This window comes from Elaeis guineensis, chromosome 10, assembly GCF_000442705.2.
Source record: "Elaeis guineensis isolate ETL-2024a chromosome 10, EG11, whole genome shotgun sequence".
NCBI classification, from domain to species: Eukaryota; Viridiplantae; Streptophyta; class Magnoliopsida; order Arecales; family Arecaceae; genus Elaeis; species Elaeis guineensis.
Genome location: NC_026002.2, coordinates 24,745,368 through 24,765,529, shown reverse-complemented (window position 1 = coordinate 24,765,529; position 20,162 = coordinate 24,745,368). Strand labels below are relative to the sequence as shown.

The 20,162-nt window shown below is 34.3% G+C and overlaps 1 protein-coding gene across 2 annotated transcripts in view; it reads right to left on the bottom strand.

Annotated features, from left to right (window-relative positions):
- LOC105059886 (UDP-N-acetylglucosamine diphosphorylase 2) overlaps positions 1-3,365 on the bottom strand; it is a 30,892-nt gene extending 27,527 nt beyond the window's left edge. For both annotated transcript variants that reach the window (XM_010943380.4, XM_029260403.2), the window contains exons 1-3: positions 3,108-3,365; positions 2,566-2,620; positions 2,313-2,464 (exon numbers count right to left, since the gene is read on the bottom strand). In XM_010943380.4, the coding sequence (XP_010941682.1) occupies positions 2,313-2,464; positions 2,566-2,620; positions 3,108-3,275 (375 nt within the window). In that variant the 5' untranslated portion in view covers positions 3,276-3,365. The remainder of the gene's footprint in view (positions 1-2,312; positions 2,465-2,565; positions 2,621-3,107) is intronic.
- Between the last annotated feature and the right edge of the window lie 16,797 nt (positions 3,366-20,162).

Sequence of the window (20,162 nt, the reverse complement as noted above, 5' to 3'; positions counted from 1 at the left end):
GCTCACAATTTTGGAACAACCTAAATCTTAAGGGAGATGAATCTGTTAAGTTTAAGACACCATCTTGACATTAGCTGGGGCCAATTGATCCAGATATAGCTATAGTGAGCAAGTTACATTAGTAAAGTTGTTCTATGTCAAGGAAGGCAATGTCTGAAATATGTTGTCCAAAAATCTGGGCATCTGAAAAATAAGACTGAGTGCAACACAATGTATGTGAAATGAGAATTAACTACTGCAAGAGTGGATACGCATTTAAGTTTTTTTTTTTTCTGTTTTTTCTTTACTATGTCACCCTGTATTTGTTAAAGCGAGACATGGTATTGGATTTGGAGACCTATGATACAGATTGTGTTTGGGCATGTGCACGAAAGGTATGGGAATAGCGTCTTTGGTTTTTGCAGTATCCGCATGCAACACCTGATAGGGATTTATGAGATAAGTGCTATAAATTTTCATGCCTGTTAGAATTTGGATAAACAGCACTAACATGCAACAGTGCAGCCAAACAAATTTAATACTTTTGTGCATCCAATGAGATATTTGGCATGGGATCCAAATAAACTGCAGAAATGCTGTATGAAGCATGTGTAGATGTGAACTATGTGCATGCACATAAAAAGACAATTTACAAACTGGCCTGTTTGGAGAAGAAAAATAGAGGCACGCATTTCACGAAAGATGGGGATGCCAAAGAAAGAAAGATTACTTCGAAAAAATGCCGAACAAGGAATACTTCACAAATCTGTTAAGGTTAATCACTACCATGGAGTTTTCATGTGATTTGTTACCTAGACAGTTCCATTTGGGAGTTGTAGAGTGCTGACAATTTTTCACAACTCGAGATGGCATCCCATGGCACAACACTAGGTGGCACTCCAAAAAAGAAGTTTTCTTCTAAAGTTGGCTCACAAGTTGGCATCTGGCAGTCCTTTTTTGGAGACAGTTGAATTTTCAACAATGCTAATACAAAGCAGTATGAACTAAATGTCTAGGTTGTGCAATATCAACCTACTTATTATTTAACTCCTTAATGTTATGACATGAGCATAAGTTTTCTTCAACTGGCTGTGACATTTATGTTCTTATTGTATGGAAGCAATTATATTAGGATTCTTGTAGTTCAAAGATTCAGAAAATCGGGATATGTCAAGTAACACATCAGGTGTTCCATCGCCTTACTCCAAAAAAGAAAAAGGAGAACAGATATATTTGAAGTTGATGTTGTTTAAGAGTTTTGTTATGAGTGGCTGCGCAAGGAAAGGAATAGGAAAACAAGAATCAGAAAATAAGGGTGGCTTGCACCAGAGGAAAAGAGGCAGCTTTTCTAGGCAATCAACCACGATAAACCACTTCTAATGGGCCAAAAAAAAAAAAATTATCCTCCCTTTTCCTTTCTTCTTCCATTAAGGGATGATATCAAACTTTACTTTTGTTTAGTTACAAAGGAAGTGAGTAAATAAGAGTCTTGCCTCAATTGAAGGAAAGAACTTCTCAAGAGATAATTAAGGATTTCAAAAATAAACTATGTTGTTCTAATTTGAAAAATTGAAAAAAAAAAATCTTCTCTTTGCTTCTTCCCTCTCTTATTCTTCTTTCAGGTTGAGGAAACACCCATGTGAATTGGGTTGAATGACTACCATAACTTTTGTGAAACTCCAAAATAATTTCAAATCTTAGATAACTTCCAACCTAAACTAAAATTAAGAACAATATATATTTTACCATCAATTTTAACATCAGCCTACTCTAAGCAATGATATGGCATAAAGGCCATACTACATACAAATTAAAGTGTGGAAATCACTGCAGGAAAGATGTTAAATAAATGATTGAAGGAAAATCACTATTGTACTCATTATTATACATAGATATGATGTGCAAATTGCGGAATCAAAACTATAAACCATGCTATCAAATTGGAGAAGAGGTCAATGGAATAATGATAAAATAGTTAGAGAAAAGAGGAAGAATCTGCACATGGTATACATTGACTTGGACTACATACATATAAAGAATAACAAACAATAATTTAGTAGGCATAATAAAACAAAGATATGTACCAATATTAAATCAAATTTGTTTGTAGGGACGCATGTCATGGTATTGATCAACGCCAAATATAATTATGTGACAACAAGTGAACTTCCAATCAAGGTGGACTGGTACCAAAGGTAGGCACTGAGCACAAACAACTGATACATATGGAGGCATAAAGTACGTCTAGCAACACTTTGACATTTTGGGTTGGAGGGAAGAACAAAAAAATATTACCGCTGTAGAAAATAAGTTCAACAAAACTAACAGAGTACCTGTCCGCCAGACAGAAGGACAACAGCTAACTTCCCTTCTGCAATGGCCTTCAGCCCCCGCTTCCACCACCTCTCTCTTTCTTCAGGGGTCCTCTCTTCCACTGTCGAGACACTACCTTCTGGGACCGGCTCAATCGCAGGCAAAGGATGGCCTACGTTTTTCCGAAAGCAAATCGAAGGAAAAGGACTTAAACATGACATTTATAAAAGAAGACCTTCGTATGAACAAATTCAAGAAAGTGAAACAGCTCACCTTGTGATCCAAGAGAACATCGAATGATTCGATCAACCCTCGGAAGATCTAAGCTCTGTTATTAACGTGTTACGAGAATTAAGCATTTCACATATTACAGGTCAGCAATTTCCAAAAATATCTAAAATATAAACTTTCCGATCATAATTCTTTTCTTTTCACTAAATTCCATTATTATCCAAATATTTAAAAACTTATCAGAAACAAGTCAAACAGAACCGATGCAGATCCAAACAAAACGAGGGAAAAAAAAAATTCTCATTTTTATGTTTTATTCTGCAAAGTTAATTACCAAAAAGCTACAGTGCAAATGGGGAAAAGAAGTCTATACTCCTTTGAAAAAAGGAACAAAATTAGATAAAACAGGACCCTAGTTGAGCAAAAAAATCCCTCCAAATTTAACAGGAAAAATCCCAAAAGAACCATTTTTCTGAGATTAAATTCGTTAAACGGTACAATGGAGAATGGATGAGACTAGATCTAGCTGAAAGAGATCGAGAACCGTGGAACGAGGGAAATTGGAGGACGGGAGGGGGACCGACCTCAATGTCCTTGACAAGGAGGTCGCGCTCCTCCTGTGAGAGCTCGTCCCAGAGGGCGAAGGCGTCCTCCTGGCCGTAGTCCTTGAGCCTCTCTAGCAGCGCCTGCGGTGGCGGCGGCGGCGGCGTCCCCCTCCGCCCTACCTCAGATCCTACCACCATCTCCTTCATATCTCTCTATATCTCGCCCGCCCGCCCGCCTCCAAAGGACCAGAGATCCGGAGTAGGGAGAAGCCCCGAGCGTGAAGCAAAGGGAGCCTTAAATATTTATATATATATAACCCTGCTGTCCACTGTCCGGTGGAATTACTTTGGCGAATAAAACTATGACGGCAATGACTGAGTTACAAAATCTTGCCGAGTACTTACCACCGGGTAGGGGTAGGCCCACCTTAACTTGTGACTGACAGAAAGTGCAGTGAGTTGGAAATTTGGATGCTAGCGTTTGGTTAACTTGCAATATGCTTCCATTTTTTTCTTTGGGTAATATCAATATGTTTTTAATTCTTTAGGGATCCTCAGGAATTGGGTGTGCAATCAGATCGGTCAAATCACAAACCAATACGAATGGCTAATGTGAATCTAATTTGAATCAGATTTTTTTCAGATTTAATTTAATTTAATTTTAATTTTAAAATTTTAAAAATAAAAAAAAAATAATTTTAATTTTAATTTTAAAAAATTAAATTTAAATCAAATTAACCTATTATATATATAAATAAATGATAAATCATAAGCTATCATATTTTCTCAAAGAAGATTATAATCCTATCATATTTATTCCATTCATGAGATGCCCATTTAGCATATCCCATAAGCTGTATATTTAGCATAGTTAGAATTTAAAATAAATAGCAATCTATTTAACATATTTCAGACGCCACCTACTTGATAGAAGTCCAATAATCACAACTTGATAAATCAAACCCAACTAAATCGATCTTTTCGGACCGGTCTGAACCGATTATTCCATGTGATTGGTTCAATTTCGATTTTAAGATCTTGAAGATTAACCATACTGATCCAAATCGAATCATACATGTCCCCACTTAGGAATGAAGAAAGAAATCACTCAACATACTCATGATTGAAGAAAAAAAACGAGCACATTTAGGGTATTCATGAGTTTAGCCATGGATGATTGAGATTAGAGGAGAGAGGTTCAGATTGGTAATGGAGATTTTTGAGGAAAAGATGGTTTGGTCATGTTTGTGTCCAGTGAATAGATTAACATTAGATAGGCAATGGTCTTACATGCTATTGCTCCAATTAAATTGATGCAAATTATGCATATATTCATATTGATTTCCACCATGTTTAACCATTAGAGGCCTATAATTTAAGAGATACATTTCATCCATTGGAGACTTTTACAACCTAAATGACTGTGATTCGTAAGATATGGTAGCCTCTAAATGATTGTGATTTGCAAGATATGGTAGCATAATGCCCGCTACTTCTTGCATATAAACACCGCCCTTGCATCACATAGAGGGGGACAATTTGGTGTTCTTAGTTGCATATTTTAGCAAATGAGACCAAATTGATAGAAGTCCTTGTGCAGATACATTGTGGTGTTTAAAGCTGAAAAATTAAATATACATATATTGTTTATATTAATTAGTCACACAAAATATGAAATGTATGCCTCGATAGTATGTATCATTCTCTTTTACATTATTATCTTTTGCTTGGTGGTTTCTATAGATGGATTTTCTTTTTCATTAACTAGAAAGTTCTGAACCAAATAATCTTTTGCATTTTCCTATCTCATCGTTCCCATGATATTGCAAACAAATATCATTTGGTAATTTAAACAACAACTATCACTACAAGAATTGAGAGTATCAATGGCGACATAACAGAGACGACATGAAAAATGATCACTACTGTTAAGTTTTTAGTGACAATATTAACATTTATCACTAATATCGAGTACAATAGCGATGACATATAATATCATCACAATAAATCAAATAGTCATGATGACATATTACACGTCCCTAAAAAATCATCATAAATAATATGTTATTTGTGACAGCATCAAGAATTATCACAAAAGTTATACTATTTATGACAATATTTAATGCACCACTAGAAAGCCGTCATTAATAGTGTATTATTTGTGACAACATTTTATATTGTCACAAAAAGATACTATTTATGACAACATGTAGTGCATCACTAAAAAATTATCATGATCAATATATTATTTGTGCTAATATAGAATATCGTCACAAAAAAAAAAGATATTATTTGTGACGATAGGTAATGCATCACTACAAACATTACAAGAATTAAAAGTATTAATGGCGACACAATGGTGACGACTTAAAAAATTATCACTACTATTAAGTTTTTAGTGATGACATTAACATTTATCACTAATATCGAGTATAATAGTGACAATATATATTGTCATCACAATATATCGTATAGTAGTGACAATATATTACTCATCACTAAAGAGTCATGACGAATAGCATTTTATTTGTGACAATATCAGATATCATCACAAAATTTTACATCCTCTTTCATGTCATTATTCATCAAAAAATAAGTTACATAGTTATACTCATAAAGATCGTATGTCCTTACTCAATCTCAATCGGATTCATCTTTTCAATTCTAGTATGACATATTTTTCTAAAATAGGTATTACTAGTAGAAATAAACTCGAAAAAATTAAAACTCTATAGATGGTAGATTTTAATTACTACATAAACTCTATCTTATATTACTCCATCTAATTTCTCTCAGATTAGGAGATATACTCGATCAAAATCTTATTCAAAAGAGAAGTTTTTGATTTAACTAATCTATTTTGGATTCTTAGTGAAGAAATTTAGACTTGATCATTAGACTACCCCCTATTAGAGGGTATAATTATGTAGATCTGAAAAAACTATCTAATTTTTAAAAAAATATTAAAATTGGATATCGTATGCTCAAGTTACGCCCTTTGAAATTTTAGCTTATGACTTGGCTTCTAATATGGTTAATCTCGCACATGAATCCTATCCATCTCTATCTATAGTATCCAAAATGATCCACATCAAGTTCTGTAATCCTCCTAAATCATATCATATCCAATAATCATATTTATGTATCTTCACGTATTATATATCCTTGAGGCTCAGATATAGTTGTCACTTATTTTTATTAGATTTTTATTGGTTTTGAGTTATGTCTAACCTAAAAAAATTTTAAAAAAGCACTCAAGTTTTAAGAGTCTGATTTGTTTAATCTGTTTACCCCATTTAATATCCAGATTGGATCGGGTCAGATAAATAGATTGATTTGTATACTGTTCAGATGATAAAAAGACTAGACACACACACACACACATGAACTTCTTTGTATTTATCGTTTAATCTAGCAAAATTATATATTTATGATCCATAAAATTTTGGTATCTAAAAATTAATATTCTATACAAGATAATCTTTAAACATAACTAGTTAATTTAGCTAGATGATATACATGTATGAAGCCAGAGCTTAGGAAGCTTGCGTCATGAATAAAATGACATCATTGCAAATCATAATAAATGAGAATATATTTGAAATATTGTAACATGTAATATAATCAAAGAACATATCATTGTTTATTAAGATATAGACACGGAGTTCTATGAATTGTGAAGAAAAATTGGAAAAGCAAAGAAAGTATCACATTTAATTTGTCATGATTTTGCCCATAGGAGATCTGAATCAGCTTAAATCCTCACCCATAATGTTTGAAGTGGTTTAATTTAGATTTGGGCTTATTTCATATATGGAAATCATAATTATCCTTTATTGACCGTCTGATTAATACCACATCACCACATCATGATAAATCTTTCAAAGTGGAAATCGCTTGAAAATCATGACTTTTCAATTCCTTCCCAAGGTGGTGCCTGATTTTTCCATTCCCTCCTAGGCGACGTCTATGATTTTTCCATTCCCTCCTAAGGGGCGGTCCATCGTAATGTGACTTTGGGTTTATTTCCTTCTTTCCTTGGTAGCACGCTAAGGATTTATTTCCTTTCTTATTAGCAGCACCCTTTAGGGTTTATTTCCTTTCTTGATGGTGCCTTTAGGGCTTCCTTTCTTCCCTATCAGATATCTTTGCTCTTAGCCGATGCCAACTGAGTGACGAGCTGGCGGCCTCATCGTGAAATAGGATTAAGGAAACAACCAAGAGAATCCAAAAGTATTAATTTTTTTTTAAATTTTTGTCATCCTTTTTTCGCTATTTTCTCATTCTAATCTGATAGATCTAGTTAGTTTGTTCAGATTATGGATTAGTTAATTTTAGTCTTGAATTAGAGATTTTGATGGAGGTTTTGGATCCGGTGAGGATCCTTAAAAGCATCATATTCAGATCTTTAAAAGTGCAACATGGGTTTTGTCTTATTATTATGTTGAGAATGACCTAGTAGTACACTGACATAATTAATGGAATGAAATCTCCTTTTCTCGATTCATTATCCTCAAAATAAGATGAAGCATTATATCACATCTAGGGCTCAAGTAACTTATAAAATTTTAAGGGTCCATTTGGTTAGAGGTATAATCTGGTATAAAAAGATAAATCTCAAATTAGATTATCATATTTGATGTGAAAAATAGAAGAGAGAGATGATAAAGAAGTTGGTGAGTCCCATACATATTTTTCGGAGAGAGAAGATAAAATAAATATCCGGAGGGATTGTTATTTGGTAAATTTTTGAATGATGGTAATCTGTAATTAACAAAAATACCCCCAATACATCGTGGATGCTAGATGTTGATGATATTGATGATAATAAAAATATCGAGAAGGATAAAATTTAGAAAATAGAGTACATATATAATCAATAAATTTATTTTGATGTCTTCTTAAATTTATTGAATAAAGAGCTTTTGTAAAAAAGCTTAAGATACAGATAGTATTATGTAAAGGGCTATGTGATTATAGTTATTATATAAAAATCGATTAGAAATGATAATACTATCTTGATATTAAAAAATTAGTTTATATTGATAAGTATATTTATAAATTTTGATCATATTCCTATATAGGATTACCTCCAACTAAGCATAGTAATCTTTCTAGTATCATTTTTCAAAGTAATTTTTTTACCAATCAAATATAATAAAATTTATTTTCTTTCATAATTATTTTTTTAGATAAATAATTTTTAAAAATTATCAGATTATTCTGTAATTAGATATACTTCAATCAAATAGCTCCTAAGTGATTTTATATATTCCGGTTGTCTCGATCTTTTTTTTGTGGAATCACCTGTGTATTTAAGAACCACTAAAAGCACCGTAGTCAAAGACAACTATTTTGGAGAAGAAAAAAAAGAGAAGAAAAAGCTTTTGACAAGTTGCCTAAAATAATAATTAGATAAAAAAATATTGACCATAATGTTGCTACTATTTAATGCCATCCATGTAGGTATAATATTACAATCAACTTAACTCTCTTTCTAATAAATAAAAGCTCCCTGAAGAGACTGAAAAAGATTGCTAAGAGAGGTACTAATACAAGTTTTGGAATAGCTAAGAGTTTATTTGGCATCATTTTTATTTATTATTTTTTATTTTAAAATAAAATTATGGAAATAAAAAATATATTTTATGCTACTATTTTTAATTTTAATTTTTAATTTATTTTTATTATTTTAAAATAAAAAAATTATTTTTAATATTTTTAAAAATAAAAAATTATATTATTTTTCACTATCAACATTATCTTTATTTACATTACAATAACCTCCACCACCACTGTCATCATTTTTGTCAACTCTTTTTTGTCATCACCATTGCTATCTTATCACCACTACTATCACCTCTATTGCTGTCCCGATACTTAGTACACTATCATTACTATTGCTATTGTTGTTTTTATTGTTGTCTCTAGTATATTGCTCTTTCATTAACTATCATTTTTTTTCATCTCCACCATACCACTATTATCACTATTATTGTCTTCATTGTATCTCCAATGTCCTTGCTATCATAGCTATTTTTATGACCACCACCATCATCGTCATCATCTTTATCATATATATAATACCACTTATTATCATTGTTGGTAATGTTTTTATTGTCACTCTTGCCACTGACAACACTACTATCTCCACTACCTTCATCGCTGCTATTATTATCTCTTCAATTATTATCATATTTATATTTTTTGAATAATTAATATATTAAATATATTTATATTATCAAAATTTAAAAATAATAGAAATAAAAATTTAGTTTTATGTTAAAAAAAAGAAAAAGTAACGCCAAATTGCACCAAAAAGTGGCAAGCCACGATGTGAGACAATATTTTTATCTTCATTTCAGGGAAGTTTGATTATAGTTCTGGTGTTAGGGAGCAAAAATCATATTGGGCGGGCACTATAAAATATCATATGAGGCCGACTTCATAGTTTATCACATTTCTCTTAATACCAATCTTAAAGAATAAGTCTAAAATTAAAAATTTTTTTACTAACAAAATTATTAGTTTCATAATTAAAAAATTAATATTCTCTTTCTTTCTTATTTTTAGCACATATTTTTTAGTGATATATACTACATGATCATATAATATACACTAAATAATATTAAATAAATCAATATACATCAATAAATAAATCGATACATAATTTTTAGAATATGAAATTCATCAATATATAGTATATAGTCAGGTGATACATACTGTAAGCTTTTTTAATATACATCCAATAATGATCCAATATATACTTACAAATAAATTAATATATAATTTATCAAACTTAATATTCATCAATTTATAGTATATGGTCAGTTGATACACATCTAGCAAAATATTCATTCGATGTCCTAATATATACTTTTAAGTAAAGTGATATATAGTTTTCAAAACATAACACTCATCACTATATAGCATATGACTAAATGATATATACCATATAGCTTACTGATATATACTATAAGCTTTTTTTATACATACTTAATAACGATCCAAGACACATCTATAAATAAATTGATACATAGTTTACCGAATTTATTATTTACCGATATATAGTATATGGTCAGTTGATACATAGCTAGCAAAATATTTATTCAACATCTCAATACACACCTTCAAGTAAAAGATATACAGTTTCCAAAAACTTTTAGATGCAAAGATCTAAGAAAAGAAGAGATATTTGAAAGAGGAGAAAGAGACTCAATGAAGACCTCATGGATAGAAGAGATGACTTGTAGAGTTTGGAAGAGGAGAAATAGATTTGAGAGAAAGACTTTAGGGATAGGAAAAATGACTTGACGAGAAAGATAATGGATGAAAATACTTGATGAGGAAGAAAAAAGATACGGAATGTGACGAAGGATCTCTCTTAGATATATATTTTATTTTATATTTTATTTATTATTTTAATTTTTCAACTAATGAAATTCAATTTTAATTTAACTTCTAAATTTTTTTCTTGAGATGCAAGAAAAGAAAATACGATTTTTGTTCGGTGTCATAGATCCAGCTACCGGAATACGGGCTGCCTTACCTCTCAACGAGCTCCCAAGACGTGTACCATGTCTTGCCGGACCCACACGTTAATTATGAGAACTATATCTCATTGGTTGGATACTGCCCCACCCGCATTGGATACGTGTTTGGTTCCTGTTGGGGAAAATGCCAATTGCTGCCATCACAGAATCCACTTGGCTGTTGTTATGGCCTTCAACCGGATAAGGGTTGATAGGTTCTGTTTTTTTTTGGGTAAATAACGGTTGGTAGGTTCTTTATCATTGATCCCTATTCCTCAACAACCCAATTACGTAGAACAACAATGAATAGGATCGTACATCAGATTCACATTACAATTCACAAGGCATAGTGTGATCTAATCCTCCTGCTAGTTTGGTGAGTTTCTTGTTCTTGTCACTTTAATTATCTTGATGTGGATGTTTTATCTTCCCCTGTTAAGCAATTTCAAAACATCCACAAAGGGTACGTTTGCTTGCATCTCAAAAGTCTTCTTGGTAAAACCTTGGGTATATATTTTAGTGCTTCAATACTAAAGACAAAGTTAAATCTGGGGGATGAGATTTTGTCCTTAATGCAGTTGTGTGTTTGGGCCCAGGTTCGCTGTACTAACTGATGGTATCCTCTGGACTTTGGACAACCTTGCTAGCTGTTTCTTACTATCTTTTGTGCTGGCCTTTAAACGTAGGTCGGTGGGAGTTGGCTGCATACTCGTTAAGATATTTGTACTGCAATCTATGGTTAATGTCTTGCGAATCTTAGATACTATGTCCACAACATGGTCCCAAAAAGGGAAGATGGTTCCACACCAGTGATAGTGGGTTGGAAGCCTTCCCTCCAATGATCCGGAAGGAGAACTTTTCTGGCGATCGCCCATGGACCACCTCTGAGAGCCTCAAGTCAATCCACCTCCCTTCAAGAAGGGGAAACATAGCAGGAAAAATTACTACCTCATCCTCCTCCTCATTTTTTTTTTTTTTTGTCAAAAGGTAATTCAGTTAGATTCCTGCACTCATTAATAAATACATGGCATAAGAAATTATCAAAACGTTTATATCCATCATAATTAATTGCTGGTCTTTGGATGCAAAAAGATTGATAAGGAACGTTTCTGGCTTGGCCGCGGGCAACGCATGTTGAAGGAGTTTCGTGCCGGAAAGATCGGCACAAGCGCTTTTTCGGGTTTGAAACAATAGTTTCTTGTAGAGCTTGAGAGAAAGGGGTTGAAACTTTGTGTCAGACAGCTATATTATATATTTTTGAAAAATTTTTATGACCTTGAAACTAACTGTGTGAGTTCTAAAATTCTACAAATCAAATGTAATACAAAAAATATCGGTCACGTTGAATATTTTTTTTCATGATAGAATAAAGATCTTGTATCTGCAGTGAAATTAAGAACTGGTATATCTATTAGTCCTTGAACTAATTTACCGAATATTACAAAATCTGTAACATGGGTTTCATTCTTAGTAAACACATTCAGTTTATACCTTTTCAATAGTTAATAAATAAATTTATATTTTATCATGAATTTTGAATATATTTTTTTTTCAAAAAAATATAAATTAATAATTATGTAATTTTAAATTGACCAGTTTTACTGTATTGATTGCATAAAAAATTATCATCATAAATTTTTTTTATTGACTTTATAATTATAACATCTTTTGTACCATCAATTATAGAAAATATCGACTGCCATCCATATATACCAAGGAATTTTTGCTGGCTGTTTATTACTGCATTTTTTATGCTGCCCTTTAAACTAAAGTTGGTGGGAGTTGGCTGCAGACTTGTTAACATTTCTGTACTGCAACCTATGGGTAATGTCTTGCGAATCCTGGAATATACATGTGGTGGTCCCCCGCCCAATATTTAATGGACAAAAAGGAAGGTGAAACCACCCCAGTTGTAGAAGGCTTCCCTCCGATGTTCATGAAGGGGAACTTTTTAGGCGATTGGCTATGGACCACCTTGGAGAATCTCGAATTGATCTAGCTCATTCCAACATGGAGAAAGATAGCAGATAGGTGCCCCGGCAAAATTATTTCCTCGTCTTCCTTTTTTTTCTTTTTTTTTTTTTTTTTTTGTGGTAGAAGTCTTCCCATTTTTTGACCAGTAAATGCAGCAAGTGACGTGTACTTCGGATTTAGGAGAATGTCAGCCTTTATTTCATCATCTATTTAAAACACTTTCCTGTAGTTTAGTTATATTTAAATTTTTTGGTTTTTGCCGTAAATTTGATGAGTAGTGCTATGGAGCCCAATCTCCATATTTTTTTTTAAAAACAACCTTCATATTTCATAGCTTGTCATAATTATTATTTTGATTATAAATAATTTTAAATAAAATATATTGAGATAGATAATAGCTGTCACAGTTATTATTATTATACTACATAGCAATTTTGATAATGTTCGTTATAATAGAATAACCAGCATATTACCCGCACGATGCATAAGATTCATCTTTTATTAATATATAACATATTTATTTTATTAATAAATATTTTTATTACTTATTAATAAAATATTATTTTATTAATATATTATTAATATATGAATTTTGTTAATTTTTGATGCATTAATATTATATTATAGAAGTACCCTCCATCTCCTAAATTATAAAAAAACCTTCACATAAACTTGGAGTTAAAGTGTGAAGTTTTAAAATATCTTTTTCTTTTTTTTTACTAAACTACAAAAATATTTTTAGAAACTACAAACATGACAGATAGAAGCTCTACTAACACAGTCCCTTTATCAAAAAATAATGCTAGAAGAAGTAAATGAAACACAAAAAAATAGTTATATAATGCAACTATAAAATTTAAATTTTATCCCTAAAATTTAGTATATTTAGTTCTTTTTTCTATTGAAACATAATTCAAAACCATGTAGTATCTAATATTTTGGTTTCATGTATCGTATTTTTTATCATGCATGCAGTTTACAATGTAAAAAATTTAACTAATATATGTTGATCAAATAGGATTGTCTAAGAGATGATTATATACTTTTTGATATATTATCAGTATGAGATTCGACTCTTGGGCCGATCAAATGCCTAAACCAAGCCTGCATCCTAGACTGGCTTGGCTTTTTGATGGGCCAAATCCAAAACAGGCGACCATCAGAGCTGCCATCTTGTCTGTGAGATGCTGAACCTCCTTGATATTTTTGAACGAGCCCATCATTTGTATGGATCAGATTTTTTCGGGGTTGGCCTCTATTTTTCGACTGGACACCATGAAATTCAAAAACTTGCTCGAAGTATGCACTTAGTCGGATTCAGTTACATTTGATATTTTCTCAGGATGGCAAGGATCTCCTCAAAGTCTTCAATATGAATTTTAGAAGTCCTACTTTTGATAAACATATCATCTATGTAGACCTTCATGTGCTACCTAATCTGATCTTTGAAGATCTTGTTTACAAGGCGTTGATGGATTGCACCTATATTTTTTAGGTCAAAGAGCATGATCTTGTAATAGAAGAGATCCCGATCAGTAATAAAAGTTATTTTCTCCTCATCTTTCTTGTGCCATTCAGATTTGATTGTATCCTAAAAAGGCATCTATAAAGATAAGGGGCTCATGTCCTGAAGTTGCATCCACCAACTGATCGATGGAGGGTAAAGAATAGCTATCCTTCGGACACGTCTTATTGAGATCAGCGAAGTTGATGGAGATCCTTCTTTTGTCATTTGTCTTTTCACCAAGACCACGTTCGCAATCTAGCTTGGATAGGTGACTTTCCGAATGAAGCCTGTATCCAATAGTTTGTCCACGTCTTTGACTATTACTTTCTGTCATTCGGGCACAAAGCTTCTTTTCTTCTATTTGATGGATCGATAGCTCAAGTTGATGCCTAATTGCTACATCATTGCCTTCGGATCGATGTCTGACATATCTGCTAGGGTCTAGGCAAACACGTCCATATTTTTCTACAAAGAGAAGATGAGACATCGTTTGGTTACCTGATCGAGTTTTGACCCGATCTGGATGGTGTGCTCCTGGTTGCCATCATTCAGTGGGATCGTCTCCAGATCCTCTACTGACATTTCTCACTCTTCGGATAGGTCATCTCGGGTGTCCAATCCATCTACTGGGTAAGCTTCAAAAGGTTCACGTCACAAAGTGCGATGTTATAGTACTGTGGTGCCGAGGCTTGATCTCCGTAGATTTTGTCAACTCCAAATTCTGTTGGAAACTTCATCTTCAAATGGTAAGTGGATACTATAGTTGGAAGCGCATTAAGTTCCGGACACCCTAGGATGGCGTTATAGGCTAAAGATGCCCGGACCACCAGGAAGTCAACCTAAATCTTGGATTGTCGGAGAGATCGTTCAGCCACCACGAAAAGAGTTATAACCCCTTCAATTGGTATAGCATCTCCAGTAAATTCCATCAAAAAGAAATCTAATCGCCTTAGTTGCTCTAGGGGTATATCCATTTGAGAGAAAGTATCATAAAATAAAATATTTGTCAAACTTTCATTATCAATAAGAACACGACGTACATCATAATTTTCAATACTTAAAATTACAACCATCGTATCATTATGTGGGAATTGAATCCTTTGAGTATCTTCATCGGTAGAAATAAGAAATTCTTCAATCCTCTACTTCTGGGAAGGTTCGAATGACTCCTCCGCTCTACTTCGATATCAGCTAGTTATTGTATTTATTATTCCTACAAGAGGTCGATCTCCAGAGGGTTATTTTATTGTTATTCTGGTGGGTCGGGTGATCTTCATCATTCCTCCGACTGCCTCTACTGACACCTGATGAACCAATCCAGGCACCCACACCGAATAAGCTCCTCTATCTCATCTCAAAGCTGAATGCAGTCTTTGGTGTCATCGCCATAGTCATGGTGGTAAAGACAGTATTTGTTGTGATTTCGGTGATTCGAGTTAGACCGTAGCCTCCCTGTCTGGGAGATTCGATCCCTGATCTCCATCAATACTTAAGCTTGGGCAGCGTTCAGTAGGGTGTAGTTTGTAAACCTCCTAGACAAAGATACATGCCGTTCTCTTCTAAAATTATCCTTCTGTCAAGGGTTCCATAGTGGAGTTCGGGACCTTTGACGTCTAGGCAGAGAATGAAAATGCTACCAATCCATTGGTGGGGATTCCAACTTTTCTTGTTTCTTTTCTTCGGCGACCATATTCGTCGAGGGCTCATTCTCAAATGCTTCGTCTGCTCTCGCATACTTCTCCGCCCGAGCCAACTATTGATAAAGTGGTGGAGGTAAGTCTTCTCTAACGAGTAGCGAAGATCATTCCTCAGTAATCCATCCTTTAAGATGGCCATTGCGACTGACTGATCTAGATCATAAACCTCCAACACTACCACATTCAAGCGATCGAGGTATGATCGGATTGATTCTTCCTCTTTCTACTTTATATTCATCAGGGAGTCTGATCTTTTTTGCTGCCTCTTACTGCTTACAAAATGACCCACAAACAATCGGCTCATCTAGTCGAAGAAATGGATTGTTCGTGGCTTCAAACTTATGTACCAATGCCAAGCTATGCCTTTCAGAGTTGATGGAAAGGTTCAGTAAAGGACGGCATCGGTTACCCCATAAATAGAGTTGGCAAAATATGACTCGACCTGTGAACCTGATCCATGTTTGACCTGCCATAAATAGGTTTGAGTTTAGGCTAAACAGATTTGGGTCATAAATGGGTTACCCCGTTTAACCCATTTAATAATTGAGTCAGATTTGGATTTTAGATATCTGATCCGTTTAACCAGTTTAATATTCAGATCGAGTTGAGTCAGATTACCCATTTAATCTATTTAACATGTTTAATCTATTTTTGACCCATTTAATCCGTCTTGTTTAACCTATTTAATCTATTTAAGACTTGTTTAATCTGTTTAAAATCTGTTTAGCCTCTTTCTGACCCATTTAACCCGATCTGTTTAACCTGTTTAACCCATTTAATCTATTTAATCCATTTAACCTAATTTGACTTATTTAATAAACGGATTAAACGGATCAGGTTGAATTATCTGTTTAACAAATAGGTCGCATTCAGATTTAAATTTTTGACCTATTTAATAAACAGATCGGATTTAAATTAATAATTTTCTAACCCGATCCGTATTGACCCGACCCGTTTATAACCCGACCCAATCTGATTGCCACCCCTACCCATAAATGAGCACCAGGGACTTGAAATTTTTCAGGTGATCCACAGGATCGGTAATCTCATGGTAGCTCTCCAACTGTGGCATCTTGAAGTTGTTGTGGAATGGTTCCTACATAATTCGAATGTTGAATGGCAGGTCAGTGCTATTCCCGTCATCACATGTCGGAGCTTGATGGTAGATTGCTTCGATCCGCTCATTTATTTTTCGAAATCTGTGATCGATATCTGCATCTCGGATGGTACAGTTCTCTAAGCACTGGGGGGAGATCATCGTTACGAGTTAAATCCTGCCTGGGAGAGGACTGGGGGACCACTGTCTTTTCCACTCTAGACTGCGAGATCGACTATAGCAAGTCTGTCTCCCGTGCTCGAGGCTCATGGTGGGACCAACGGTTGCTTCCGAGGCATTGATGCAGGTTGTTGTGCAGCATTGTCGGCTACGGATTCGCTACCGATGCAACATTGATTGGTGGTGCTATTGCTACTGCTAGTGCCGGCACCACCACCATTGGTATAGCATGAAGCTACTGCATCGTCTGGACAATGGTGGTCAAAGTCTATACCTACTGAAACAGCAGGTTAAACCACATCGCACTGACATTTACCACCTGCTGCGAAGGCGGTTGGGGGGTCTCCGACAATGGTTGTGTTGGAGCTTGCTAACTGGCCGCATTCTCCACAGGCTGGGAGGTAGCAACAATGTTAGATCATCAAGAAGACATCCTACGCAGGGTCATGGTCTTGATCTTTTGCTCCTCATAATTGGGTTAGGGACCATTCTTCTAGTGCCAATTTGCTATCGCTGAAATTTGAGACTTGGTCGGAAAGATCGGAGCAGTGGCGCATCCTCTTAGAAGAAAAATCTACAAGATAAGTCCTAGCTAGAGTTGATTTTGGCGAGGATTCTCCGATGCTCAAGTTAGAAATCGAAAGAAACAGATGAGAAGAAGTGCAGAGAGATTGTTCGTGCGTACCTTGGAGGTCTCTTGGAGGTTTTTTGTAGATGAGGGCCAGAGAGCTATTTTGGATAGGTTACGTGATTGATTTAAGCATGATATGGTGAGATTTTCGATTGAAATGTCTGAAATCGGATGGTTACGCCTGCTTTATCTGTTCCAGAGTCAAAAAAATGTCACGGATGCTTTGAAAGAAAATTCTTTGTGCACCGCGGGTGCCGTAGAAAATCTAATGTGGAGCGCACCACCTTGTCTGATTGATCCACATAGTCATCGCTTTTCGATGCGTATTTAATATTTGCAACTTTATTTGTTCATTTAAAATTTTGAATAACAAAAATATCTTTATTTTTTAAAAAAATTAGAACATCTTATATCCATATTATGATATTCTACATCTAGAAAGTCATAATTTTAATCCACGAGATGTTATAATATAATACAATATGTCATAATATATACAGGATGTCATAATTTTTTTTAAAGAATAGGAGTATTTTCATCATTCTTAATTTTCAAACAAAAAAGCAAAGCTGTAGGCATTAAATATGGGTTGAAAAATGGTTGAACAAAAATACCTCTTTCATATTATAATATCTTGGACCATATTATGACATCTAGGACCATATTATGACATCCTACATGCATGAAGTCATAATTTGATGCAGAATATTATAATATTCATAGGATGTCATTTCAATACATATTATGACATCCTGCGTATAGGAAGCCATGATATGCCATAAGATGTCATAATTTTTTTCAAAAGATAGGATTGTTTTCGTCATACAAAATTTTTAAATGAAAAAATAAAACTACAGGTATTAAATGTGCGTTGGAAAGTGGTGGCTATATACCAATCACATAAAGTGATGCGGTCCATGTCGGATTTTTTTACACTGCCCGCAGTGCACAAAGAATTTCTTTTTGAAATTTAAAATGAAGGCATCATTAGGATCGAACTACATTTGTGGAGGCTTCAGTATGGTCGGGGTGGATGCCGAAGGGAAGAAATAACCGGAGTCAACTATGTTCAGTGAGATAAGACCGACAAGGGTTGAAGTATACCTGCGACTGAAGTCGGAGATCGGCCAATTCAGATGTCCGATCGTCTACAGATGTTGGATAGATGTCGAATGTCAGCTGTCATAGAAATCGAGACAGACTTGAGACCGATCGAAGTCAGGATGAGGTCGAAGTCAAAATCGGCTGATCTTAAGTGTTTTGCTTAGAGGGATCACTAGGAGTCAAGAATCGTCAGGGATCGAAATTGGAATTGGGAGGTCTCGGATTATGCACTAAATGACTTCAAATGGTTCTTTTACGGTATAAGAGAAACATATATTTTTTCGAGATTGAACATTGCCATTCCTAACTATATTGTGATATCGGTCTTACATATCATATCATTTACCTTTCTGTCAATCCATATCTTCTATCTAGGTGATAAATTTTTCCCCAACAGCCAATAGAGCAACTAATACATTATCGCTACGACAACTCTTTTGCGATCTTGGACTATTTTTAAGACTAATGTTACAATCTCCTATGACAAACTAAGTTATCGTGAGGCAAAAGCATGCTGCCAAACTCGACATAAGTGTAATAGTTTTGCATATTAAATCTATAGGTATAAAACTGGCAGGGCATATTACATGAATATTCCATGGGCCAAAATTGTATCCATTTTCCACGGGGCGCTACACCTGGCATTTCTTCCTATTCCGCATGTACCTTTGGGCGTGCTTGGTTTGTTTTTAGGTGGGTTAGTTGAACCCTTGGTTCATATGCGTTCTACGGCCCTTGGTTCTTTCATTTGGGGGCTCATGCGATGGAGGGGTTTATGGTCGGAATTTGTGTATGGATGCCTGATATAGGCTATGCAACTGCAGATTATCGTATTCTAATTTTTATGTAGATTTCCTCTAATTAGGGCTAGTGATGCAAAGTTAAAGAAATGTAGAATATTTGCGCTAAGAATTTTGTTGCACCAGGAGTTTATCCAACAACAGATGAAGTGGATTTAGACTCAATTTTGGTTGTCCCCAAGTTAATTTAAAGCCTTTATGTGAGGTTTTAAACAACAAGACGGTCTGGATTCATATGTTTTGCTGCCCATAGTTACCTTGCCTTGGAGTGTTCGCACTTCTCACTTTTGACACACAAAAACAAAAGAAAAGAAAATTGAGGAAAACCACTTTGGTGGCGTGGTTCACAAAAGGACACTGTGGCCCTGGATTTTTTTTTTGATAATTGACAGTATCAAGGAGAATATGCGCTTAACACGCTAAAGCTTCAGAGTAAAAAACTCTTTGAGGCTTTAAGCAAGTTGTGCTCCAAGTTCTAGTATGTTACTTGTCAACAACTCAAAAGGAAGAGCTCAAGAGATTTGGCTACTAAATTCCATTCTTTCATTTAACAAAAAGTGCATTCCTCTGATC